The sequence below is a fragment of the Pipistrellus kuhlii genome, unplaced genomic scaffold (assembly GCF_014108245.1).
Source record: "Pipistrellus kuhlii isolate mPipKuh1 unplaced genomic scaffold, mPipKuh1.p scaffold_m20_p_18, whole genome shotgun sequence".
In the NCBI taxonomy this organism is placed as follows: domain Eukaryota; kingdom Metazoa; phylum Chordata; class Mammalia; order Chiroptera; family Vespertilionidae; genus Pipistrellus; species Pipistrellus kuhlii.
The window spans coordinates 7,530,335-7,555,836 of NW_023425493.1; the positions used below are offsets into that span (position 1 = coordinate 7,530,335).

The 25,502-nt window shown below is 61.0% G+C and overlaps 1 protein-coding gene across 6 annotated transcripts; it reads left to right on the top strand.

Moving 5' to 3' along the window:
- The first annotated feature begins 563 nt into the window (after positions 1-563).
- IKBKE (inhibitor of nuclear factor kappa B kinase subunit epsilon) lies at positions 564-24,958 on the top strand. 6 transcript variants are annotated; one of them, XM_045583062.1, is made up of 23 exons: positions 564-595; positions 1,122-1,218; positions 2,289-2,357; positions 2,651-2,768; positions 3,219-3,359; positions 4,404-4,533; positions 5,494-5,675; positions 6,676-6,836; positions 7,688-7,798; positions 8,076-8,255; positions 9,138-9,334; positions 9,996-10,060; positions 10,147-10,238; positions 10,404-10,490; positions 14,478-14,553; positions 14,651-14,763; positions 16,286-16,362; positions 19,320-19,359; positions 20,097-20,198; positions 21,530-21,626; positions 22,364-22,497; positions 22,742-22,879; positions 24,211-24,958. In XM_045583062.1, exons 4-23 carry the CDS (start codon positions 2,682-2,684, stop codon positions 24,242-24,244), a joined length of 2,244 nt encoding a protein of 747 aa, XP_045439018.1. In that variant the 5' UTR covers positions 564-595; positions 1,122-1,218; positions 2,289-2,357; positions 2,651-2,681; the 3' UTR covers positions 24,245-24,958. The 6 variants fall into 6 exon arrangements, with proteins under 6 accessions (XP_045439018.1, XP_036298465.1, XP_036298462.2 ...); XM_036442572.2 differs by having other exon boundaries at positions 22,808-22,879; XM_036442569.2 differs by lacking the exons at positions 564-595; positions 1,122-1,218 and having other exon boundaries at positions 2,289-2,372.
- Positions 24,959-25,502: the final 544 nt, after the last annotated feature.

Genomic DNA, 25,502 nt, shown 5'->3' on the forward strand with positions numbered 1-25,502 from the left:
CTGAAGGGCATCACCTGGACCCCGGTGCTTGCTGGGAAGGTAAGTCAGACCCTCCCTGGGGCTCCTGGGTGTGGGAACTTGGTCCTTCCCCTTGGTTAACTTGCCCAACCTGCTCCGTGGGCTCTGGGCCCAGCCCCCAGCCCCTCTGCTCCAGGGAACTGTGGGAGATGCCCAAGCAGCACCCCGAGGCCCACCGCCGCTGCCCAGCCTCAGTGCCCAGCCGCTCTGCGGCTCAGGCTCCTCTGTCCTGTCGCCTCCACTTGGGAACTTAGAGCATCTTTCTCCGCCCGCCAGGGTGGCTGCCGCGGCCCAGCTGCCTGTCTCTTTAAGAGAGAGAGAAAGAAGGAAATCAGGAAGTGTGAGCGCTGCTGGAGGCGGGAGGCCGGAGGGAGCAGCGTGCACACATGGAGGCAGGGAGGCGGCTCTCGGCTCCCAGCTCCCCGGAGTCACGCAGACCGTCCACTGGCCCCGGCTTTGAGGCCCCCGTCCCCTGAGCCCCGGGATGCTACGGGCACTGCCCATGGATGACAGCGAGCCCTGAAAGCCCCCGGGGTGCCACCCGGTCCCACCAGCCTGCACCCACAGCTGAGATGTGGTGAGTGGGCAGCGTCCCGGGGGCGGGGGGAGGGCAGCTGCAGGGTGGCCCTTGGCCAGCGTCCCGCATGTCCGATGCTGACCTGTGAGCAGCGGCTCTCCAGGTCCCTGACCCCTCTCTGTGTCTCTGCCTCTGCTGGGGGCCCCGTGTTCCATCCCCAGGGGGCGGTCGCCCTCGCTAAGAACACTTGGAAGCTGGCGAGAGGCAAGGGGGGCGGTGGCACGGAGGGCTGCCATCCCTGTCCCGCTTCCCAACACCCCAAAGCCGAGTTCAGCTGTCCCCGAGTTTCCCCTGCCTGGCTCCAGGTGCCTGGCTCCCGCCCGCCCTCCCTCTCGGGGGCCCTTCTCCCTGCCCAGGGCCGGGGAGTGGAAGGACGAGGAGCAGAGGGGCCCTCGGCTGGAAAGCCCCAGCCCCGGGGAGGTGACAAACAGGAAAGGGTTAAAGGGCTGGGCCGGCGCCTTTGATGGAGGCTGAGGTTCGGCAGCACCAGGGGTGCCTCTCATCCACCCCCCTCTTTCCGGTGCAGCTCTGCTCCTGGACCCGCTGCAGACCGAGAGCACAACACACACTCGCCAGGGAGCGTCCCTGCCTGATCCCGGCCGGCCGCAGGGCTCGGAGCACAGGGTAGGTGCGGCAGGGCACTGGGTGGATCCCCAGGAGGAGGCGGGGTGGGAAGGGGTGGGTGGGGAGGCTGGCTCCCGACTCCACCACCCACCCTCCTGCATGGACCATCGCAGGAGAGGGGCCCTTCAGGCACCAGGGGCTGTGCCAGGATCACACCCCCAGGCCCCCAGCTGACTCCTCCTGCAAGGGCAGCGGTGGCGGGGGAGGAGGGGGACACCTGACCAGCTCCTTCCCCTGAGCTATGAATGTCTTCAGGGAGCCTTCCTACCTCAGTTACTTCTGCAAAATGCAAACCACTGAGCTCATGAAGTGGCCTCTGGCTCAAAGAATTGACATTTTCAAATGTTGCCTTAAAAAAAATTGCTGAGAGACGGCTCAGAGCCCGCGTCCCAGAGGTGCCCTGTGGGCTGAGAAACCTGTGAGTCAGAAGAAGCAGCCTGCCTAGTCCGGCTTTGAGGCCCTTCTCCCAGTCGTGCCTCAGTGTCCCCCCTGGCACTGCTGCTCAGAGGCAGGAGTTGCCCACTGCTTTAGAGGAACTGGCTTTTGGAGAGAAGAGGATAGAAGCAAAGATGGGGAACAAAGTTAGAGAGGGTTTCAGATCCTCCCCAAGCTCCTGATGGTCTCCTGCCTCCTCCACCCTCCCCCACACACCCCCACACGCGCACACACATACACACTCACACACCCACACACACATGTGTGCCCGCACACATGCACATGCCATCTCACACATGCACACACACATGCGCACCCACACACATGCATGACAGCACATATGCACATGCCCTCTCACACATGCACACGCCCACATGCATGCGTGACAGCACACATGTGCGTGCCCTCTCACGTATGCACACACACCCACATGCCTCTCACACGCACACACCCACTCGGCAGCCGGTCCTCTGGCCCTGGCCCTGCTGGCTGCCGGTGCCGCCGCCGTTAGCTCGCAGCAGCAGGAAGTGGTGGACTCAGGCGAGCGGGAGGGGAGGGGCTCCGGCTTGTGTCGCAATCCCGGAGATTTCTGGAGGTGTGGTTGCCACTGCCTGACCGGGGCCCTTCCTTCTAGCACATTTCTGCTTCCTGGGACAGTCCCCGGCCTGGGTGCCAAAGCCCAGGACTCTCGGCCCTGGGAGAGGTGACAGAGCTAAGGGTTTGTGTCTGCAGAGCGGCGGTTGGGGAGGGTGTGAGGGGACAGGGGCCGGGGGCCGGTAGGATGCCCCCGGGCGGGCCGGGCACGGGCCGTGCTTGCTTTTGCAGAAGTGACTTAACCTGTCTGTGCCGCACACTTCCTCTGCCCCCTCGCCTGTTGGGGGCCCCTGTCCATGGGACGGAGCCCTTCATGGGATGATCTCGGCTCAGCTACTGGCCAGGCCCCTGTGTCCATCCCAGGCCAGGGATGACATCCCGGACTCTCGAACGTCCTTCCAGGCAGAAGGCGGCCGGTGGCCGAGGGCGGGAGATGCAGAGCACGGCCAACTACCTGTGGCACACGGACGACCTGCTGGGGCAGGGGGCCACCGCCAGCGTGTACAAGGCTCGGAACAAGGTAGGGCCAGCCCTGGCCCCCGCGGCCCCCGCAGGCCCGTCAGCCCCCGTGTGTGGCTGGGCAGAGGTCTCCGGACTCGGCCTTGCACACTCTGGGGTCAGGGACACTGGGGGTCTGAGCAGAAGTGTGGGAGCTGCGGAGGGCTCCTCAGCCTGGTGCCCCCCTTAGGCCCGTTGGGAACTGGGGAGAGGGATGGGGACACCAAGCCAACACCAGGGAGATAGCAGCAAATGCAGGAACAGCAGGTGTCAGGTGTGCTGAGCCCCTGCCACCTCTCAGTCCTGGCCTGGCCGGGTACCCTCTGAGCAGGGGAAGGAGCTGGGGGTCTTTCCTCAATTCTGGTGTTAGGCTGGCAGACGAGGCTGAAGGAGGCTTGGGGTGAGGGTGCTCCCCGGGCAGTGGGCTGTCCCCAGCCAGAGCCCTGAGCAGCCCCCTCTGTCCCGATGGCAGAAATCCGGGGAGCTGGTCGCCGTGAAGGTCTTCAACGCCGCCAGCTACCTGCGGCCCCGCGAGGTGCAGGTGAGGGAGTTCGAGGTCCTGCGGAAGCTGAACCACCAGAACATCGTCAAGCTCTTCGCGGTGGAGGAGACGGTGGGTCCGGGGCCCGGGCAGAGGGCGGCCTTGTCTTGGACCTTTGCAGGCTGGGCAGAGTCAGGTCACACACTAACAGAGCCTTGGTCACACGCTCACCAGAACAGCAACGTGTAGAATAAAGTAAATAATGTGGGGGTGGCACCTGGGGACCTAAGGACAGGAAGTAGGATGTAATCAAGGAGGGCTTCCTGGAAAAGGTGACCTGGGACTCCGGTGTGTGAGATCAGGGTGAGGCTGAGGAGGGGCAGCCAGGCCAGAAGTTGGCCCCTGGAGAAGGGATTTGGGCTGTGGGCTGAGTCTACTCTTTTTTAAAAAATTTCTTTATTGATTATGGTGTCACATAATTGTCCTCATCCCCCATTCCCATCCCAAACCCTTCCCCACGTATGCCCCCACACCCCTGTTGTCTGTGACCACTGGTTAGGCTTATATGCATGCACACAAGTCCTCTGATTGATCTCTCCCCCTTTCCCCCACCCTCCCCTACCTTCCCTCTGAGGCCTGACAGTCTGGTCGATGCTTCCCTGTCTCCGGGTCTGTTTTTGTTCATTATTTCCCCTAGATTCATGAGATCATGTGATACAAGAAATTCATATTATAAGAACCGAAAATGAGGCCAGCCATCATGGTTATGCTGAAAGGCAAATGAATCAGTTTGTAGTGAGTTTCTTTCTGGTCCAACTGTTCTTCTGAGTCCCAATTTCAACGTCAAACGGTTCCTTATGTGTACATGCCAGCAATGATATTTCACTTCTGGATGGTGGACAAATGGTGGTGATGCAGGTCTGACCCTCTCTGGTTTGGTCCTGGGCATCCTTCAGCGACTCTCAGCTGCTGTCTGCTAGTATGGCAAGGCGTCGCCAGCGTCTTCTACCTCTGGACTGTTTCTCTTCGGTCTTCATGGCTGGAGCAGTCCTGTCAATTCCTCTCTGTTGCAGGAATCCACATGGTCTCGGACTTGTTTTCTGAAAATGAGTCTCCTCCTCTGGAGGAAGCGGGTGAGCTGTGCCCTCCTCACCGCGCCCCTCTGTGCCCCTGCAGGGGGCCGGCCGGCAGAAGGTCCTGGTGATGGAGTACTGCTCCAGCGGGAGCCTGCTCACCGTGCTGGAGAGCCCGGAGAACGCCTTCGGGCTGCCCGAGGACGAGTTCCTGGTGGTGCTGCGCTGTGTGGGTGAGCCCCTCCCTGACCCCACCGGGCCCCGCCCACCTCTGACCTGGCCCTCAGCGAAGGCAAAGGCCCGCGGGGGGGCAGCGCTTCTGGAACAAGGACCCAGACACGAAAGAACATTCAGAACCCAAGAGGCCCTCCATTCAGGCCTGGGATGGGCATTGATGAGTGGGCAGGACCCAGGGTCTGACGCCTGCTGGTCAGCAGTTTAAAACTCCAGCTTAACCATAACATGGAAAGCAGGTTGCACACCGATATATTCGTAACAGCCTTATTCACACCGGCCACAGGGGGCCAGCGAGGCAAATGTCACAAACAGGTGCATGGAGGAACAAAATGTGGCCGGCACACACAAGGCAATGCTCCCCCGCCTTAAAAAGGGAATAACGTTCTGACCCAGTGAGAGTGGAAGACATTTCACTGAGTGAAATAAGCCAGACACACAAATACTCACATGAGGGACCGAGAGTGATCAAGTTCCTCAGGGACGGACGGCAGGCCAGGGGGCTGGGGAGGAGGAGGAAGAGCGATTTTTTAATATTAAGGGAGAGTTTCTGTTTGGGAGATTGACAAAGTCCTGGAGATGGAAAGCGGTGATGGACGCACAGCGGTATGAATGCACTTAATGACACTGAGCTGTATAAATAGGTAAAATTTTAGATTTTGTTAGGCATACTCAACATTTTTAAAATATAATTTAAAAAATAATAATAATAAAATAGAGAAGGCAGCCTGCCATTTCTGGGGAGCCAGAGCCTCCATCTCTGATAGTTTCTTAGAAGCGCCTCTCGGACCCTCCACAGCCAGGTCCTGGGGACCCCTCCTGTGCCCTGTGCCCTGTGCCCTGTGCCCACCCCCGTCCTGTGTGGCTGGGGCCCTGCCAGCCCGTGGGGCAGCCTCCCCTGCAGCCTCGCCCCGGACCTGGCCTGTCCCGGCCGGCGCCCCAGCAGCCTCCGTCCGCAGTGGCCGGCATGAACCACCTGCGGGAGCACGGCATCGTCCACCGCGACATCAAGCCGGGCAACATCATGCGGCTGCTCGGGGAGGAGGGCCAGAGCATCTACAAGCTCACCGACTTCGGGGCCGCCCGCGAGCTGGACGACGACGAGCAGTTCGTCTCCGTCTACGGGACCGAGGAGTACCTGGTGAGCGGAGCCCCACCCCTGCCGAGGGCCCCTCCCCGTCCGAGGGCCTCTGTCCTGTCCCTGCACCCAGCTCTGCACCCGACCGACCGGGAGAACTCGCCCTGTTCTCCGCGTAAAAGGCTGCTGCAGCCTGCCCGGCCTCCCTCACTGGCCTCCCTCCCTGGTCTCCCTGCCCGGCCTCCCTCCCTGGCCTTCCTGCCCAGCCTCCCTCCCCAGCCTCCCTCCCAGCCTCCCTCCCCAGCCTCCCTCCCAGCCTCCCTGCTCAGCCTCCCTCCCCGGCCTCCCTGCCCGGCCTCCCTCCCCAGCCTCCCTCCCAGCCTCCCTGCTCAGCCTCCCTGCCCGGCCTCCCTGCCCAGCAGCTCTGCCCTGACCTCCCTCACTGGCCTTCCTCACTGGCCTCCCTGCTCGGTCTCCCTCCCTGGCTTCCCTGCCCAGCCTCCCTCTCTGGCCTTTCTCCCTGGTCTCCTTGCCCAGCCTCCCTGCCCAGCCTCCCTCTCTGGCCTCCCTCCCTGGTCTCCCTGCCCAGCCTCCCTCCCAGCCTCCCTCCCAGCCTCCCTTCCAGCTTCCCTCACTGGCCTCCCTGCCCAGCCTCCCTGCTTGGCCTCCCTGGCCGGCCTCCCTCCCTGGCTTTCCTGCCCCAGCCTCCCTGCACCAACCTCCCTGCCTCGACCTTCCTGCCCAGCTTCCCTCCCCGGCCTCCCTCCCCGGCCTCCCTGCCCCAGCCTCCCTGCCCCAGCCTCCCTGGCCAGCCTCCCTTGTGCAGTTAGCAGCTTGATCTGACCCTCATGGGGGATGGGACACCACTGGTCCCCACCTCTCCCAGGGCGCAGGGAGGGCACATAAAAATGCCTGGGTAGGCCAGCTCCATGCCAGTGTCCGAGGTGGCAAAGGAGTGGATTCTGAGGCTCTGTTGCCACCAGAAGGCAGAGGAAGGGGGTCTGCTGGCGGGCACGGCCCCTGCGCCTCCTCCTCCACGGCCGCCCTCTGGTTCTCTCGGCAGCACCCGGACATGTATGAGCGGGCGGTGCTTCGCAAGCCCCCGCAGAAGGCCTTTGGGGTGAGCGTGGACCTCTGGAGCATCGGGGTGACCCTGTACCACGCAGCCACTGGCAGCCTGCCCTTCGTCCCCTTTGGCGGGCCACGGCGCAACAAGGAGATCATGTACGGTGGGCGCGGGCAGGGTCAGGGCCAGCCTCCCTCCCTGGCCCTGCCATGTCTCCGCTTCTGCCTCCAACTCGGTGGCTCTCCTCCGGCCACCCTACCGGCTCCTCTTACATCCTCTCCCATCAACACCTGGCTGACGGGGACCAGCCAGACCCCTTATCTGAGTCCAAGGCTTCCTTTTAGTGCGCGCGCGTGCGCACGCGCACACACACACACACACACACACACACACAACCGGCCTGGCTGGCTGCTAATCTCACCTCAACCAGGCTCCAGGACACTGTCAGGGAAGACATAGGGCAGGCCCAGCATCCGGGTCCCGGGTCCTCCCAGGCCCTGCGGTCTGACACAGACGTAGCTGGAAATAGTGCTGCTCCCCCTGTGTGCCTGGCCCAGCGCAGAGGGATTTAAGGCTGACGCATGGGGAGGTCCATGCACCTGCCCTCTCTCCGGTCAGCCGTGCGGGAGCTGCTGAGGTCAGGGAAAGGGCACGGGTGGTGCTGTCAGCGGGTTGGACATGGAAGGAAAGAGAGAACAGTGGTGTGCAGGGGAAGGGTATCAGGCCAAGCCCGGCTCAGGCAGAGGTGCAGAGGTGGGCCCGCTGTGGATGCGCGTAAGGGGACAGAGGGACTGGACGGTGGGGGGGGCAGCAGTATTGGACCGGGGAACGTGAAGGCCAGGTGCTCTTGTTGGCTGAGAGCCAGGCCTCTCCGATGCCAGTGTTAGGCTGCCTTGGAGGTGCTGGGGGACTTGAACCGGTGCTCTGAGCCCTCTGTGCTGAGCTTGCCGTCCTCTGAAGCGTGATGGTCCTGGGGTCCCACTGACCTGGTCCTGGCCCCCTGACCCAGGTACCGGATCACCACGGAGAAGCCGTCCGGGGCCATCGCGGGCACACAGAGGCAGGAGAACGGGCCCCTGGAGTGGAGCTACGGCCTCCCCATCACCTGCCAGCTGTCCATGTGAGGGTCAGGCACAGACGAGTCTGGGCGGGCGTCCTCTCGGCTGAGGCCTGTCCCGGCACAGGGTCCCCGCATCTGTCCACCACCTTCCCTTTCCGGCCTCCGTTTTTCCATCGGGATGCTGGGCGTGCCTTCCTTTCCCCCAGCCCTTCCTCCCCATCCCACCCCGTGTCACCACCTTGGTCCTCACTCGCAGGATGTCCTCCGGGAATGCCCCGGCCATCTCCTGGAGGGGACAGGCTGGGCTCCCGCCCTGACAGTCTCCTGTCCGAGGCAGGGGCCTGCAGAGCCAGCTGGTGCCCGTGCTGGCCAACATCCTGGAGGTGGAGCCGGCCAAGTGCTGGGGCTTCGACCAGTTCTTCGCGGAGACCAGCGACATCCTGCAGCGCGTCATCGTGCACGTGTTCTCGCTGTCCCAGGCGGTCCTGCACCACGTCTTCATCCACGCCCACAACACGTGAGTGGGCGCCAGGCCGGAGGCCCGGAACCTTCTGTCCTGGAGCAGAAGGGCACGTCTGAAGCAGCATTTTGGGGGAGTGTTTCGATGTGGATGCTTCTGGGTCCAATCCCAAACCCTACTGTCAGGCTACCTGGGTGAGGCTGCATGACTTAGTCTGGGACAGTGCTAGACCCACCAAATTCAAGTGAACTAGGCCTCCTCACAGCTGCTCCTGACTCAGTGCATGCCAATGCGGGTGGGGGTGCCTTATCACCCCCTGGGTGGGGGTGCCTGCCGTGGGTTCCCTGATTGATGGCTGGAGAGTTTGGGGGAACCAGGTGCATTTTAGTGGGACGAGGTGCCAGGCAGAGGCTGGGTGTGGGCCGCTAGAGCTGTCCTGGGCCTCTCTGCCGTCGATAAGAAAGAACAACTGCCAGAGCCAGTGTGGCTCAGTGGATGGAGCGTCGTCGGCCTGCGGACTGAAAGGTCCCGGGTTCAATTCCGATCTGGGGCATGCACCTTGGTTGCGGGCACATCCCCAGTATGGAGTGTGCAAGAGGCAGCTGATCAATGATTCTCTCTCATAGATATTTCTGACTCTCTATCCCTCTCTCTTCCTCTCTGTAAAATAAATCAATAAAATATATTTAAAAAAGAAAGAAAGAAAGAGAGAAAGAGAGAAAAAGAGAAAGAAAGAAAGAGAGAAAGAAAGAAAGTATGACAGAAAGAAAGAAAGAAAGAAAGAAAGAAAGAAAGAAAGAAAGAAAGAAAGAAAGAACAACCACCCGGTCCCTTCCTCTGCAAAGCTGGGCCCTTTGCATGGATGCAGCCTCAGCTGGGGCGTGGGACCCCCTGCTGACACTGCCTCTCCCTCCTGCCCCCCTCGCCCGGGGCGTCCAGGATAGCCATCTTCCTGGAGGCCGTGTACGAGCAGACCAGCGTGGCCCCCCAGAACCAGGAGTACCTATTCGAGGGTCACCTCTGCGTCCTCGAGCCCAACCTCTCCGCACAGCACATCGCCCACACGACCGCCAGCAGCCCCCTGACGCTGTGCAGCGCGGCCACGGAGGCCCCCGCGGGGCTGGCCTTCAAGGACCGTGAGTAGAGCCACCCCGGCTGGGTCTCGCCTCCTCCCCCCATTCTCCTCCAGAGGCCGGGTGGGGCTCCATTTCCCCTGCGGTCCACAGGGTGCCCCGATTCCGGGTTCTGGGTTTTCACGTGCCCCTGACACACCATGTGGCTCAGGCTGGCGGCCCGGCGTTCCCGGGCTTTAGTGCCCACAGAGCCGTGGGACTCCCGTTGGAACAGGGAGTGGATTTCACGTGCTCACCCCAGCCTCTGCCAGGGGAAGCTTCAGATAGTCTGGAGCCCGAGGTGCTGGAGAAGAGGGAACGCAGTCAGGGGCCCAGAGCGTTGTCCTCCGAGTCCTGGCAGAAATATTACTTCTTCTTATTTGAATAAGTTCCATTCCATCCTCCTCCTCCTCCTCCCCGGGTCTCCGAGGCTGGGAAAGGGAATTAACCTAGAAAGTCATGGGCACAAGGGTGGTTTGGGCCCATTTTCTGGCTCAGATGGGGGTCTTGGGCACCAGGATGCGGTTCACCAAAGTGAACACAAGGGGGCAGTGAGGGACCGCAATCGGAAAGCCACGTTAACGGGCATTTAAGGCCGGAGCTGTGGGGCCCTGGGAGTTGCAAAGCTGGGAGGTGAGGGGTGAGTGGGAGCCCGGAGTGAGGAGTGCCGGGCCTTCGTTTGCAGCCGCTCTGGACATCACCAAGTTTGTGCCCAAAGTGGACCTGCAGGCGGATTACAACACGGCCAAGGTTAGGGGTGGCCCCAGGGGGCAGGGAGGGGGGCTCACCCAGGGGTGAGGGGTGGGGATTCGGACTCTGCCCACCTGTGTTCTCAGGGTTTGTTGGGTGCCGGCTACCAGGCCCTGCGGCTGGCACGGGCCCTGCTGGCCGGGCAGAAGCTGATGCTTCGGGGATTGCACTGGTTCTTGTGAGTACCCGGGGGCGGGGGGGGGGGGGGGCAGAGGGTGCAGGGGGCAAGGCGGGCGAGCGGGAGGGCCAGGCAGCCCAGACTCTCCACGGGCGCTGGGCCCCGGCTGCGGGCACGTGCCTGGCCCCGGGAGCAGGAGCTCTGACCGCTCCCCTCCCTCGGCAGGGAGACGCTGCAGGCGACCTGCCGGCGGACACTGGAGGTCGTGCGGATGGCCCTCCTCTTCCTCAGCAGCAGCCTGGGCGCCGAGAGGTGGGTGTCCTGCCCAGGGCGGTGGCCACAGCAGGCCTGAGGCCATCTGAGGCCCCTCGGCCCTTCTCTCTGTCTCTCCCTCACCCCACCATTTCCAACAAGGTCCTTCCTCTCCCCTTCCCGGGCCCCACCTTCCCTGCCTGGCTGGAACACTGAGGGCACTGCCATCCCGCCCCTCAGCCCCACAGCCCACCCCCGGAGGATTGCTCATGTCCCCCCACCCCCACCCCACGCCTGCCTCACAGCTCAGCTCAGGGGGAAAGGCAGTGGGGGTGGGGGGCGAACACTGCCTCTCCAGGTACCGAGGCAGCCAGCCTCCTGCCCAGGAAGGGCCTCTGTCCTCCAGACCCCCCTCCCCGCCCGCACCAGGTCCCGAGCTGGACTTGGGGGGACACAGCCATGTGTGGTCCCCCGGGCCTGGCACGATGGGGACCCAGGGGTCCCACCTCCAAGCTCCTCTCCCGCCTCCTCCTGTCTCAAACTGCCCTGCCTCCGGAGGGGGCCCCCCGCCCAGCCCTCCGAACGCCGTGGCTTCTACTCCTCTGCCGGGCTGTTTAGGGGTAACGGGTGGAGAAAGGGGGAGCCTGGGGAGGAGGAAACCAAACGCAGGCCGAGGAGAGGAGAAGCAGGCAGCCTCCGAGGGCATTCCTGGAAAGCGGGCACAGCCCTCGATCCTGGAAGGCCTGGGCCTGGGGCAGGGGGGACGGGCTCTGCGGCCCAGGGCAGCTGCTGGTGGCCTGCGCCGTGCCCGCGGGGAGGAGACGTGGGGACGGAGGAGCAGAGGCGGTGCCAGGCATGCCTGGCGTCCGCACCCTGATGCCGGCCCACGCCCGCAGGAAGGCCCGGGAGTTTCCAGCAGCGGCTGACTCACCGCAGCCCGGCCTGCCTCCTCCCGCGCTTGGCAGCAGCTGGGCAGTGGCAGAGTGGGAGGAGGGAGAGGAGTGGCTCCGAAGGACAGGGTTGGGGTGGGGCATGGCTGAACCCCCTCAAACAGCGACAGGGATGAGGGCAGCACTCTGGCCAGGGCACAGCAAGGGGTCCTAGGACGACTGTGGTGCCATGCACACAGAGGGGCACAGGAGGAGGGCAGGTGGCTGGGTAAAGGGAAGCTAGAGATGGGTACGGGCAGAGGTCTTCCTGGAAGAGGCGAGGCTTTTCAGGCCGTAATGAGAGAGTACCTATTTTGGCAGGCCTTGTGCAGAGGCAGAGAAGGGGGTATTTTGAGGTTTGGGGGATTTGCAAGGGGTAAGGGGGTGCTAGTCAGGTTCCCACTGTTATGAGGAAACTATCCCAGAGTGAAGCTGAAGCAGGGAGAAGGGCTGGGAAAGGGAGGAGAGGACACATGGAGGTCCTGGAAGGTCCAGGTGGCAGGTTAGAGCCCAGTAACATGACTATGGGTCCATCGTGGGTTCTTGAGCAAGAAAGTGATGTGCAGAGAAATGTATTTGCCTGACCACTTGCTCTGGACTCAGGAGCAAGGGGATTTGGGGTGGGAGGTGGGGGTGGGGGTGGGGGGGAGGGTGCCCACAGGCTGGCCCTGAGCTGGAGTTCTGGCATCTGGCCTGGCCGCTGCCTTTCCGCACTCTGTTTCCGAGCCCCTCTCCCCCCCCCCCCCCCGCCCCATCATTGTGTGTCCAGAGAGCCCAGGGTCAGGGGTGCCTGCTTTCAGGCCTATCCCGGGCCCCAGGAGGAGTTTGGGGAGCACGAAGAGCAGCAGCAGAGCCTGAGGGCCAGGCCTAAGCTCCTGATAGAGCTTGTGTTCCTTCTTTGCGAAATGGGCAGTCTCTGAAGCCGCCGGCTCCAGGGCTTTGCAGGGCCACCCTTTGGTGGGCGAACTCAGGCCTGCGCGTTCTGCTAAGGCCTGAGCCACAGCGCCTCCCGCAGTGGCACCCGAAACGTCCTAACAAGCTGAACTGACGTTTGGCGGAGCCTGAGCGTCCGACAGCCTGGGCACCTCTCTCCTACTCGTTCCTCCGGCCTCGGGCTCTCCGGGACGGCTGCCTCGGCAGGGCGCCCTTGCCTCTGTCCGGAAGCCGGTCCTCCTTGGCAGCTGCTGCCACCCAGGGGCCCAATCAGGCAGCTGGGACGGCTCGGGGATTCCCAGGGCTGCCCCCACCGCCATCCCCCCAAAAACACCCATGTCCCTGCCTCTCGCCAAGCCCTCTATCCCAGAGCGCCCATGCGACCCCACAGACACCTCGTTAGGGGGCGGGAAGGAGGTTTATCTCCCTTCCGTAGACGGGGGACTGCAGAGCTAAAGCGTCACAGCCCAGGCCATGCAGGTGGCACGTGTGACAGCGAGAATGGGACTCCAGCCTTGGCTCTGACGCCCTGCCCAGCCCACCAGCCTAGTCTTCTGTCATCAGTATCCCACGCTCCCTTACCCACCTGTGCCCTCCACATCAGGACACTGTGTGCTGAGGGCCACGGGCGCTAACCCGCTGGGCATGGGGAGTGGAGTGGTGAGCATGTGGGCAGCAGCCCTGCCTGTAGCAGCCTCCAGCTTCCTCCCCTCCCCTCCCCTCCCCTCCTTTCCATTCCCACGCCAAACACACGGGGCTCTTGTTCTCTCGATGCTATGGCTATAAAAACAGTACATGCTAATTGTGGAAAGCTGGAGTATACAGGCAAGCAAAAATGAAATTAAAATACCATATCCTACTGCACAGAGATGGCCACATCCCTGAGCAGTAGGTACCCTTAGAGAGCGCCCACGGTGTATGTACGTGTACAGACCAACCAGGGTAGTTCCTGTTCCATCACCTGCTTCTCTCAGCCAACGAGCTCTCGCCTCATACATTTTCATCTGATCTAGTGCCCGTCTGTATTCAAAGAGCCCTAATGTCGCGCCCCCCCCCCACCCATTTCCTCTTCCGGTTGGCTTCCTCCAACCAGGACCCAGCCTCAGCCCACACTCTGGGATGTTCCTTCAGTCTGTTTTAATCTACACAGACTGCTGCCCCCATCCATGACATGGGCTTATGGGGACACAACACCCATTGTCCCCCCTTCTGGACTCGGCTACACTTCCTCTGGGTGTCATTTGTCTTGTTCCTTCACATAATGCCCTAGAACCTGAGAGTTCTAACGGTTGGAGGTATCAGGGTAAACTTGAGGCTGATGCATCCTAGAGGATGCTGGGTACACTGGATACCCACCTGCCCCTGGGTGGGGACAGCCTGGTTTCTCTACTGGACAGCTACATTTTCCTGTGGAAGAATCTCTGTTTTGTTACTTTGGTGCCGCACAAATGGCCACCCCTTCATCATTCATCAGTCACTTTAAAGGGGGCAGCACGATAATAGGATTCCAAGTCCTGGACCATTCTGGCTGGTATTCTATACACCACAGCTCTTCCCGTGTCAATAGACTGTTGCAGTGGTCGGCAAACTCACTCAACAGAGCCAAATAGCAACAGCACAACGATTGGAATTTCTTTGGAGGGCCACATTTTTAAACTTAAACTTCTTCTAACGCCACTTCTTCAAAATAGACTCGCCCAGGCCGTGGTATTTTGTGGAAGAGCCACACTCAAGGGGCCAAGGAGCCGCATGTGGCTCGAGAGCCGCCGTTTGCCAACCACGGGATTATTGGTTATCATGAAACACAGTCTCTACTGCAAGCATGTCAAACTCTAGGGCCGCATGCCTTGTTTATTTGGCCCGTGTTAGCCTTTGAGTTTGACATGCTTGGTCCACTGATAAGAAACCTGACTCTTTTCCTTTAGTTACAAATTTTCCACGTAAGAAGGCCTTGAACAGCTGCCTTGCATTGTGGGCTCTGAGTGTCCATAGATTCAGCTTATCCCAATCCACCTCAATCTTTATTCACTGCGGTGCTCAGCAAGCCCCCACGGGGATGAGTAGGAGCCTCTTCCAGCTGGTTCCTCTGCCCCAACCACCCAGCTCCCCGGATACCCCACAAGCCTGCAGTGCTGTCCCAGGGGTGCCATGCCCCAACGCGTCCCTTCTCTGTGCTTCCCTCAAGGCTCAGCAACATGGCCGGGGTGCCTGAGATCCAGGAACTGCAGAGGGCCTCGGAGCTGAGGTCTCAGCTGCGGACTGTGAGTGAGGGGGGGCCGGGCCGGGCAGGAGCTGGGCAGGGGGCAGGGGTCCCACCAGGCTCCCCCAGACCCCTGAGCTGGGCCTCTCTGCCTTCAGCTGGCCGAGATCCTCTCCGGATTCTCCCGCAGCCTCATGGAGAAGCACATGAGCCTGAGCAGCCTGGGCCTGGAGCTGGCGAAGAGCCGGGATCAGGTACATGAGGACAGAAGGTCTGTGGGATTTACCTTCTTGGTGGGGCGGGGGCGGGGCACTGGGTCGTGGTGGCCATCTGGGAATGAGCCAGACCCTCCCCTGGGACCAGCCGGAGGGAGAAAAGGGCCTGGGGGGTTAGAGAGTGAATTCACAATGGTAGCAGGGGCGACAGTTCTGAGTCAGAGACAAAGTGAGTTCCCTGCCCGCTCGGAGCCCTTGCTTTGCGTCAGCCCCTGGCCAGGCCCTCCTACTCGTCTCCTTTCACCCTCAAGACGGTGGCATTGCCCTGGGCCCCCAGGGAGGCTCGTGCGCCCTGAGCCCCGGCCAGTAAGTGACGAGTGACCCCATAGGGCATCCGGCCGGGGTCACCCACCTCCAAAGCCTAGTTCCTGGGGTTCACCGAGGAGTTTCAGCTTTCACAGCCCCAGGCCCCCTTTTCACAAACACGAGGCGCCCACTCCCCTTGGCCTGACAGTGTCCCGCCCGGGCCAGGGCGTCCTCCGCAGCCCCTGCCCGGACTCAGCCCCACGTCCTTGGATCAGGATGGAAAACACGCTGGCATCCGCGGGTGGGGCTTGCTCTTGTTTTGGCTGCGGAACAGACCGAAGCCGGCAGGAGGCTCTCTCTGCTCCATTATCCCATGCGGAGTGCATGGACTGGAGTTCTCTGGAGAGTGGCTGCCGTCCACGGGGGAGTGTCCCCCATGCAGTGTGTGTGGGGGATCCTTTCTGAGATCAGAGGACACATCCTGCCCCACCTTTCGGACAAAGACCGAGCTGAGGTCCTGTCCACCCCCTGTTCCCCTGGGGACAAGCTTGGCGCTGCCCCGAGTCCAGCTCCAGAAATAGCTGATCCGGGGTCCCTAGAGGAGCTGCAGGGAGGAAGTGGGGATCCCTAGGCCTGAGGGCGAGGAAGGACCCCCCCCCCCCAACACACACCCAACATCTCAAATGGAGTGTTTGTCCAGCCTGAAAGGGGCAGGGGGAGATCATAATGACCTTGAACTGCAGGAGGTCAGCTCCCTCCGTCCCTTGCCTCCAGGCAGGGCTGAGAACATGGGGTCATGATGCGTTAAAGGAGGGTTGTTGGCTGTCATGTGAGTTCCCTTCAAGGTCCAGACCCCCTTCCCAGTCTCTTCTCAAACCTTCTCACCAGCAAACGCCACCCTCCAGTCTGTCCTGCTTGGCTCTTTGTCCTTCTCATCTTATTCAACACTGTGTGTGTGTGTGTGTGTGTGTGTGTGAGAGAGAGAGAGAGAGAGAGAGAGAGAGAGAGAGAGAGAGAGAGAGAGAGAGAGACAGAAGAGGGACAGAGAATAAACACGAGAATGACAGATGGCTGGTTGGCCTCAGGTGCCTCAGAAAGCTTAGAGACAAGAAAGTCACCCCCACTCGCAATCGCCCCCCAAAACTGTGACATTAAGGCTCCTCTGCAGCCAGACAGCTCCTGCCTCGTCCCCCCACCATCGCAGCCCCCCATCCCCCTGTGCTCTGTGCTGCTGGATTCTCCCATCACCAGGTCCCTGTCTCCTGCCCTCAGCATCCAGCAGATTCAGTGCTGCCTGGACAAGATGCACCTCATCTTCAAGCAGTTCCGGAAGGCCAGGCTGAGACCAGGTGAGCCGAGGGGCAGAGCCGAGCATGCTCTCACAGGTACTCATGCTCTCCCTCCCTCTCCCTCACCCTTCCTTCCTTACCGCCAGTGGCCCAGTCCCTGTTATGTTCCTCCCAGGGCTGCTGCTGGGGGCTCACTGGTCAAGCAGAGCCAGGGTGCGGCTGGTCCAAGGCTGGGTCCCCGGGTCCCTGGCCACCAGCTGCCTGCAGACAGCAAGAGGCAGGACGCCTGTACACCTGACTGATTGCCAGGTGGGACAGGAGTCTGAGGGGACACATATGGGATTCACAGCGTCTGGCACCTGACTGCCATCCAACAGGTGGCCCTTGGAAGAGAACCTACACCTTTGCCGAGCAGCACCTTACAATTCCAGGAACGTTGCCCTGTCTGTGTGCCCGTGGTTTGCTAAAACGGCTGGGTTTCCCAGAAGCGGGCAGACCCAGAGAAATGCCACCAGAGTCCTTGGACCAGGCGCTCGGCTGCATCTCTAAGAAGCCTCTCGAGGACCCTCGGGCAGGGTAGCTCACTGGGGCTCAACTGTCAGGCTGTTTGCCCCAGGGGACCACCATCTTGGGGCAGGGGAGGGTCCAACTCAGGGACAGTGGGGCAGGGACTGGAGGGGGCCTAGGGAGGCCACCGTTGACTCTCAAGGCTGAGGAGCTAACCCCCAGGACCTGACCCGTCACCCCCCCCCCCCGCCCCTCCTCCCCATGGCTAGGCTTTTCCCACAGGGCAGCTCACAGGTCTTGGGCTTCACTGCCAAGTCCTCGTCCTCCTGGGATTATCTCAGAGCAGGTCCCACGGCATGGCCTGCAGCCACGTACAGAACCCAGAGTTCCCGAGTAGCCAACATGTAAAAGTAAAAATAAAAGAGTGAGATTAATTTTAATAATATTTTTTAGTCAACCCAATATATCCAAATTGTCATTTCAGCATGTAATCCATAAGCAACATAAACATAATTATACATATTCCCAGAAGTGGGGCCATTGGGTCAAATGGCAGTTCCATATTTAACTGTTTGAGGAACCCCCCATACTGTTCTTCACAGTGGCTGCACCAGTCTGCATTCCCACCAGCAGTGCACGAGGGTTCCCCATTCTCCACATCCTCGCCAGCACTTGTTAGTTGATGTATTGATTGATAATAGCCATTCTGACAGGCATAAGGTGATATCTCATTGTGTTCTTACTAGAGGCCCAATGCATGAAATCTGTGCAAGAGCAGGCCCTCCTTTCCTCGGCTGCCGGCACTGGCTTCCCTCTGGCACCCGGGACCCAGGCTTCCCTCTCAGCCCCGGATTCGTCCGGAAGGTCGCCTGGAAGGTCATCCAGAAGGACATCCGGCCTGATTAGCTTTTATTAGTGTAGATTTGCATCTCTCTGGTGATAGTGAGATTGAGATTTTCCACATGTCTATGGTCATCTGCATGTGCTATTTGGAGAAGTGTCTCTTCAGGCTCTGCTCGCTTTTTAATGGGATTGTTTGGTGTGTGTGTGTGTTTTTAGTATTGAGTAGCATGAATTCTTTCTAAATTTTGGGCATTAACCCCTTATTGGATTCATCCCATTCAGTAGATTGTCTTTTCATTTTGTTGATGGTTTCCTTTGTTGTTCAGAAAACCTTTAGTTTGATGTAGTCCCACTTGTTTATTTTTTGTTGTTTTTCTTGCCTGAGTAGATATATAAGGGGGGAAAAATATTGCTAAGAGAGATATCAAAGATTTTGTCTACTTTTAGGAGTTTTATGGCTTTAAGTCTTTAATCCATTTTGAGTTTATTCTTGCATATGGTGTAAGAAGATGCTCTAGTTGCATTTTTCTTGCACGTATCTGTCCCATTTCCCCAGCACCATTTATTAAATAGACTCTCTTCCACCCCATTGTATGTTCCTGCCTCCTTTGTCATATATGAATTGACCCTATAGACTTGGGCTTCCTTCTGAGCTCTCTACTCTGTTCCACTGATCTGTCTCCCTGTTCCTATGGCAGCACCTGTTCCTAAAAGCACCAGCTGCTTTTAATCGCCTTGTTTTGCAGCCTCAGAAAGTTTCATTTCCGTGGTCTTCAAAAGCCCTTTATTCTAATTTAAAAAGAATCAGGAAAAATGCCTCTCAGAGTGCTGGAAGGGGCCATTCTGATAAATGCTCAGGAGTGAGCACTAGGGCACTCACTGCCCTCACACCCACCCTGTGTGCTCCGTGTGACAGATGCGGGGACTGACTGGGTGAGGTGCAATCACCTGGGTACAGCCCCCAGCCAATAGGAGGCAGGCCTGGGGCGTGTCACTTGGGCTGGGCGTCACAGGGGCCCAGCTGGCTGTGAACAGTGCCCGGATGAAGACCCCAGGAAAGGGGATTCTGCTATTAGGGGCGTGGAGGGGGGGTCAGCAATGTAACCTCTGCCTCATTTCCTCTCCAAGAAGCTAAAGCTGAGGCCTATTCCCTCAGAGCCCAGGAGGGGGCAGCATCTCCCCAGTGAGAGAGCACCAGGGGGTGCCCAGGAAGTGAAACCGTCAGCCCTTCTGGCAAAAGTGTCTGGGCAGAGAAGGGAGGTACGGGGTAGAGAAGAGGGTTATGGGGCCGGAGGAGAAGAGGGTTATGGCTCTCCTGCAGCTTGAATACTCAGGGGTGAGGCCAGCAGCCTGTAGGCATCAGTCCCTCTGGGTCTGGTGTGGCTGAGGGGCCCAGCTGACCTCAAGCATCCTTCAAGGCCTGTTCCATCCACCACCTCCCAACTGACGCGTTCCCCTGCCCCTGCCCCCCGGCACCTCCTTCCTTGTCGTGGGGCAGTGTCTTGGGTGCTTGGTTCAACCCTGTCCCTCCTGGCTCAGGGGGCTGGGAGCTCCCAGGGAGTGGGGTTCAAGCCAGGCTGACAGCATCTTTGTGGGGGTCCCCCAACCCTCGGGGCACTCCATGTTGCTGGTGTAACAGGCGGCATCCTTTCTGCTGTTTTCTGCAGGGCTTGGCTACAACGAGGAGCAGATCCACAAGCTGGATAAGTGAGTGGCCTGTCCCCCGGCAGGAGGGGGCGCAGGGGGGCGGGTGCCACCTGGGCAGAGTGGTTCTCTGTGCCAGGCGGGACATGATGAAGGGCCCAGTCATAGGCCACAGCTGGCAGGAGGGGGCGGTGTGACTGTATGTGGGGCGGGGACCAGGGCAGGGGACGGTGACTGAGCTGGAGGGCGGCTCCTCAGAGCAGCCGCAGGAGCTGGACTTCCTTCTGAAGACAGCTCGGCTCCTGGGGTTTCTTCCCTGTCCCCTCGCTGGTTTGCTCCACCCCCCACCACTCTGGCCTCCCCTTAGCGTCCCTTTGGCTGTCCCTCTGCCCTTCCATTTCCTGGGCCTCCCCCCTTCCCCCCTTCATGCCTCAGGGGGCCCCTGATCTAATGCTTTTTTGGCAACTCACTCCCCCAGTTCTATACCCACCCTGACCCTCGACACCTACACACACACACACACACACACACACACACACACACACACTTTCCAGTCACCTCGCCTGCCCTCTGGGGACAAGCGGAGAGCCTGTGCTCCCTCTGTGGTCCCGTGCGGTGTGCCAGCCACACTGGTCACCGTGCCCCCCGCGTGTGGGCATCCCCTCCTCCCTCACGGGAGAGCCAGCCCCGCTGTGGCCGGCGGGCGGGGCACCAGACGGTGGAGACCCAGGCACGCTGGGCTTGTGCTCGGGCGGCTCTGGCGGCTGAGCTCGGTGCCTCGGTTTCCCTCTCCTTCCCAGGGTGAACTTTAGCCATTTAGCCAAGAGGCTCCTGCAGGTCTTCCAGGAGGAGTGCGTGCAGAAGTACCAGGCGGCGCTGGTCACGCACAGCGACCGCCTGAGGTAAGGACCCGGCCTCCCGAGCTCACGGGCCCCGGGCCCTTCCAGGCTCGGAAGTCCTTGGCTGGGCAGTTTGCTGGGTGATTTCTACGCACGAGCTTATTCCATCCCGCAGCATCTTCCCTGCCCAGGAAGCACTATCAGCCCGCCTTCCAAACCAGGAAACAGAGGCTCAGAGAACAGTCTCTCTCCCTTGAGACCACATAGCTAGCAGGTCACAGGCCCAGAACAGCCCAGGGATGTGACTGCCCCTAAAACCTGGGTTCTTCCCGCGGTCCCAGGTGGTCATGTGGGAAGCCTTCCCTCTCTGGGGTGAGCACAGGTCCCCTAGGATGGGACCAGTGGCCGGGAAGCAGGGGCGGGCAGAGGTCCTTACACTACGATGACCAGACATCCCGCTTTTGGCGGGACAGTCCCGATTTTTAACAATTTGTCCCGCGTCCCGCTTCTTTCCAAAAATCGGAACTTTTTTAAAATGCCGCGGGACGCGGGACAAATTGTTAAAAATCGGGACTGTCCTGCCAAAAGCAGGATGTCTGGTCACCTTACCTTACACAGAACCCCTCTCCCAGCTTCTCCCTCTCAGACAGCCCCTCCCTCCTTCTCCACCTGCACCCACGCGGGCTCCTCTAGAGAAGGGGCAGCTGCCCAGGTGCCTCTGTCTGAGACCCACGGGACCTGGGAGTGAGCCTGCCCACTCATTAGAATCCCAATTCCCAGCTCCCCGCACCCAAACTCTGGTTTAGTTGGTCTGAAGTTGGCTTGGATAGCGTCAGCTTAGAAGCTCCTCGGACGATTCTAATGTCTAGCCAGGACTGAGCATCAGCCAACCACTGGCTGAACCCCTCTGCACTTGATTTCCTATTCGGGCCGTGGACAAAATGTCCTTGCCCCCTCCCTGCACTTAGAGAAGTCACAGAAGAGCCTTGACCTTGGTTTTCTCGGGAACGGGAGCCTCAGGAGTTCCCACATGAAGCTCCCACTCTGGAGCCGGCCTGGCCGTGCGCTCCCCCTGCCCACTCCGGGTGACCCTGCCTGGCGCTCGGTGTTTGCAGCTCCCGGGTGGTTGCGATGGGACCCTCATCAGCCTGTCAAAGCATTACCACTCTCACAGGGGCACAGGGGCACAGGGGGACAGGGGAATGGGGGGACAGGGGAGAGTTGAGGGTGCACCCAGACGGGCAGAGGCACTGGGGGAGGCACTGGCTGGACCCATGGACGCCTGCCTGTTGCCTGGAGGCCTCCCCTCGGTGGCCGTGCAGCGGCCCAAACAGCTGGGTGTGGCCCGTAAGAGCCCGCGAGCCTGGCCCTCACGGTTGGTCTGCTCTCCCCAGGCTGGTTCAGGAGGCCAGGAACCACCTGCGCCTGGTGGCCCGCTCCGTGGCTGCCTACAGCGCCGAAGCCCGGGAGGTGCAGGAGGGCCTCAGCAAGGTGCGGGGGCTTCAGGGCACCGCTGGGGGCGTGGGGGGGGGGGCGCCCGGTCCATCTGGTGCTCTGGGGGCACGCGGCCATTCCCCTGCCTCTGGGCAGAGCTGCCTGGACCAAGCCCAAGCACTCTGGGACGGGCGGGAGGCCTCTGACCCCAAAGGCGCCCTGAGGGGGTGATGGAGAAAGTGGGTGATCCAGACTGAAGGTCAGAGCAAGGGCAGAGCCTCCGGAAAGCTGGGACCTCTTCCTCCCCCTCCTCCTGCCTGGGAGGCCGCAGGCCACTCCTGAGAGGGGCCGTGTGACCTCTCCTTGACCTTCTGATCTGAGCTCTGCCAAGAGGCCAGTGCAGGCAGCGGGGGAGGCCGCAGGCTTTACCAACAGGAACAGAGGGCGCCTCTTCCGGGAGAGGCTGCATGGTGCTCCCCTCCCCACACGGGCTCCCTCTCCCTCCCCTCCTCCCCCCCCCCCCCCCCGACTCCCTGCAGCTCCTGGCGCAGGTGTCACCAGGGGTGTAGGTTAGACACAGGGGAGAACTTGGCAGCCAGGATCATGACATCCACGCGGACAGTGAGGGGGGCCGCGCTCCCAGGATGGGCAGGAGGGGCTCGCCGGAGGGGCCCCAGCTTTTGGAGAAGAGGGCTGGGGCCATTTTGTTACCCTTTTCCGGCCTTACCCTGGCACTGCCCTCCCCACAGGAGAGCTGGCTCCTCCCTTCTGACTAAAGTGTGGTTTCCCCTCAGATCCTCGACTGGCTGTCTCTCCAGCTCCTTCAGGACAGAGCGAAGGGGGCCCAGGCCTCCCCAGCCCCCACAGCCCCGTATTCCAGTCCTGCCCCGGAGGACCTGGGCCTTCAGCTGCAGGACCTGGGTCTCCAGTAAGCACCCGAGAGGGATGTCTGTGTGTGTGCGCGTGCGTGTATGTGCGCGCTTGCGTGCATGCGTGTGTGCGTGCATGTGTGTGTAAGTGGGGATGAAAGTTAGGTCCTGAGTTTCCAGTAAGTACCCGAGAGGGATGTCCGTGTGTGTGCGTGTGTGCGTGTGTGTGTGTGTGTGTGTGTGTGTGTGGAGGGGGGGTGAAAGTTAGGGCCCGAGGCCAGTGCTTGGTGGCCGGCCTCCCAGGGAAGGGGTCGGTCAGGGCACCTTCGGCCTCAGGCCCAGCGGCCGCTCTTGCCTCTGCCTGGACAGCATGGAGGAGCTCTGTAAGGAGATGAAGCTGCTGGCCTCCGACCTCCAGGACAACAACTGCATCATCGAAGGGTGAGGAGTCCGCTGTGCGCGGGAGGGCTGGGTCCTCGGCGCCGGCACCTGCCCACGCAGGTTTGGTGGCGGGTGGCCGAGCTCCGGCCTGTCCGCAGGAGAGCCACCGTCCTCGCCGGGTGGAGGCTTCCCGGCTCCACCGGAGTCTGGAGAACACAGTGCCTCCGAGAGGAGCATTCCATCTAATTCTGGGCAATTGTGGGACATACTCGAGAAGGCATCCGGCCTTGATGCTAAGACCGTTCTCAGTGCGGTCAGACCTGGGGCGTGCAGACCGTGGCGTAAGCGTGGGTTGTGCCTGGTACTTCCCCCAGCCTCGGAGTGGCACTGCCTCATCTCTGAGGCAGGGAGGCTGGGAGGCTGGGAGGAAGGGAGGCTGGGAGGCTGGGAGGCAGAGAAGCTGGGAGGCTGGGAGGTTGGGTGGCTGGAAGGAAGGGAGGCTGGGAGGCAGAGAAGCTGGGAGGCTGGGAGGTTGGGTGGCTGGAAGGAAGGGAGGCTGGGAGGCTGGGAGGTTGGGAGGCTGGGAGGAAGGGAGGCTGGGAGGCTGGGAGGTTGGGAGGAAGGGAGGCTGGGAGGCTGGGAGGAAGGGAGGCAGAGAGGCTGAGAGGTTGGGAGGCTGGGAGGCCGGGAGGGTGAGAGGCAGGGAGGCTGGGAAGGTAGGAGGCTGGGAGGCTGGGAGGCAGGGAGGCTGGGAGGCTGGGAGCAGGGAGGCTGGAAAAGAGGCAGGGAGGTCAGGAGGCAGGGAGGCCAGAGGAGCTGGCGGTCGTCTCCAGAGTCTCCGAGGCCCCTTGGGTTGAGGGGGGATCAGTCATGTCCCATTCCAGCCAGGGGAGGCTCCATCTCTTACATGCCCGCCAAGGGGAGAGCCCACAGCTCCTCAGAAAGCCTTCTCCCAGCACAGCCGGATGGGCAGGAAGTTCTAATTTTAGTGCCGACATGAATTATTCTTGCTGTGATATGTCGTCTATTTACAGATAAAATGCTTTATTTTCGTGAATTTTCACTTCCTCAGTCAAAGCTGCAGCCAGGAAGCCTAAAGAAGGCTTTTGAATTCCTCTCCCTCCTCACCCCGGCTGCACTGCGCTCACCAGGAGAGCCTGGGACAACCCAGACGCCGGGGTCTCCCCCCAGAAGCTCTGGGCATGGCCCGGGGTGGGGGTTTTATAAGCTTCCCGGTGACTAGTGCAGCCAGGGCCGAGAACCCCAGAGTTCTCGGGGGACAGGAGAGCTGAGCCCCGAAAGCCTTGGAGCTGCCGGACGCTGAGTGGCCTGGGCAGTGGTTCCCAGGCCCCTCACGTGTGGGAGGAGCTAACCTGTGCCTCTCCTTGCAGGTTGAGTCGGGTGCAGTTGGCCCCTGACGCCTGAGCTCCATGGATGCAAAGGCGGCCTGAAGCATTAGAATCATGGGAACCAGCCCAGGGATCTCCCTGATCCCACCCTCAGCCTACCTCCCTCCTGGCCGACCGCTGGGGCTGTCACAGCATTACCTTCCCTGCCTGAATGCGGGCACCACGCGGTCTGTGGGGACCCACCGGACACCCTATGCAGGCTCGGGCACAGCTCCTCGGTGGCCAGGCGCGCGCGGTCCCCTGGCACCCACAGCCGAACATTGCGGGGCCCGGGGGAGAGGCTCCGACAGCCCCCTCCCCGGGTTACAGGGCTCCGCTCCTCAGGGAACCGAAGGGAGGCCCCACGGGGGTTCCCCAGGGTGCTGGGCCCAGTGGCCTCATCTCAGTCTTCCTTCCTCCTTGGTGTTTTGTTTTCTTGTTGAACAAGCAGCCCTCTCCCCTCTCCTCTGGTTTCTGAGGGCCACACACTCGGTCGGCCGCAGGCATCGCAGAGTCTGGTTTGCCTTCAGCTCCTGGTCTGGAGGAGCCTCAGGGCAAGAGAGTGGGTGGCAGGGGTGCCGTTGCCCGGGGACTTTCCCCTTCCCTCTCCCTCTGAGGCACCACCAGTCCTGGGACGCCAGCCAGCCGGTCAGGAATGGCCATGCAATCAGCACAGGCCTGTACGTCCACAGCCCCGAGGGGAGGAAGGCCTGCCCCTTTAAGAAGTGCAATAAACGTGCCTTCCTGTCTGTGTCTGGGTGTCTCTCGCTGGCTGTGTGTGAGGCCGGGGAAGGCCGCAGGGGAACCAGCAGGCACGTGAGGATCTGAGAGGAGAAGGATGGGGAAATGGAGGCAGGCCTGGTCACTTCCTGATTCCTGCCTTTTCCCCAAGTTCAAGGAAAAGCCCAAGGAAGGGGCCAACAGCTGGGAGGGTTGCTTCCCATTCCTCTCTTCTCCCACCCCTGTCCGCTGGGAAGCTGTACAAGGGACTCGGAACTTGGGGAGGGAAAAAAGGCCTTTTTATTTTATTTATTTATTTTATATATATTTTATTGATTTTTTTACAGGGAGGAAGAGAGAGGGATAGAGAGTTAGAAACATCGATGAGAGAGAAACATCGACCAGCTGCCCCTTGCACACCCCCCACCGGGGATGTGCCCGCAACCAATGTACATGCCCTTGACCGGAATCGAACCTGGGATTTTCCAGTCCGCAGGCCGACGCTCTATCCACTGAGCCAAACCGGTTTCTGCAAAAAGGACCTTTTTAAACCTCAAATCTGCCATCTAAGTGCC

Excerpts from the sequence above, each read along its gene's own strand:
- IKBKE (XM_045583062.1), top strand. The coding sequence starts at position 2,682 with ATGCAGAGCACGGCCAACTACCTGTGGCACACGGACGACCTGCTGGGG. Across the intron at positions 6,837-7,687 it reads CGGCGCAACAAGGAGATCAT|GTACCGGATCACCACGGAGA; the intron begins GTACGGTGGGCG and ends CCCCTGACCCAG. Across the intron at positions 22,498-22,741 it reads CTGCAGGACCTGGGTCTCCA|GGAAGGGGTCGGTCAGGGCA; the intron begins GTAAGCACCCGA and ends CCGGCCTCCCAG.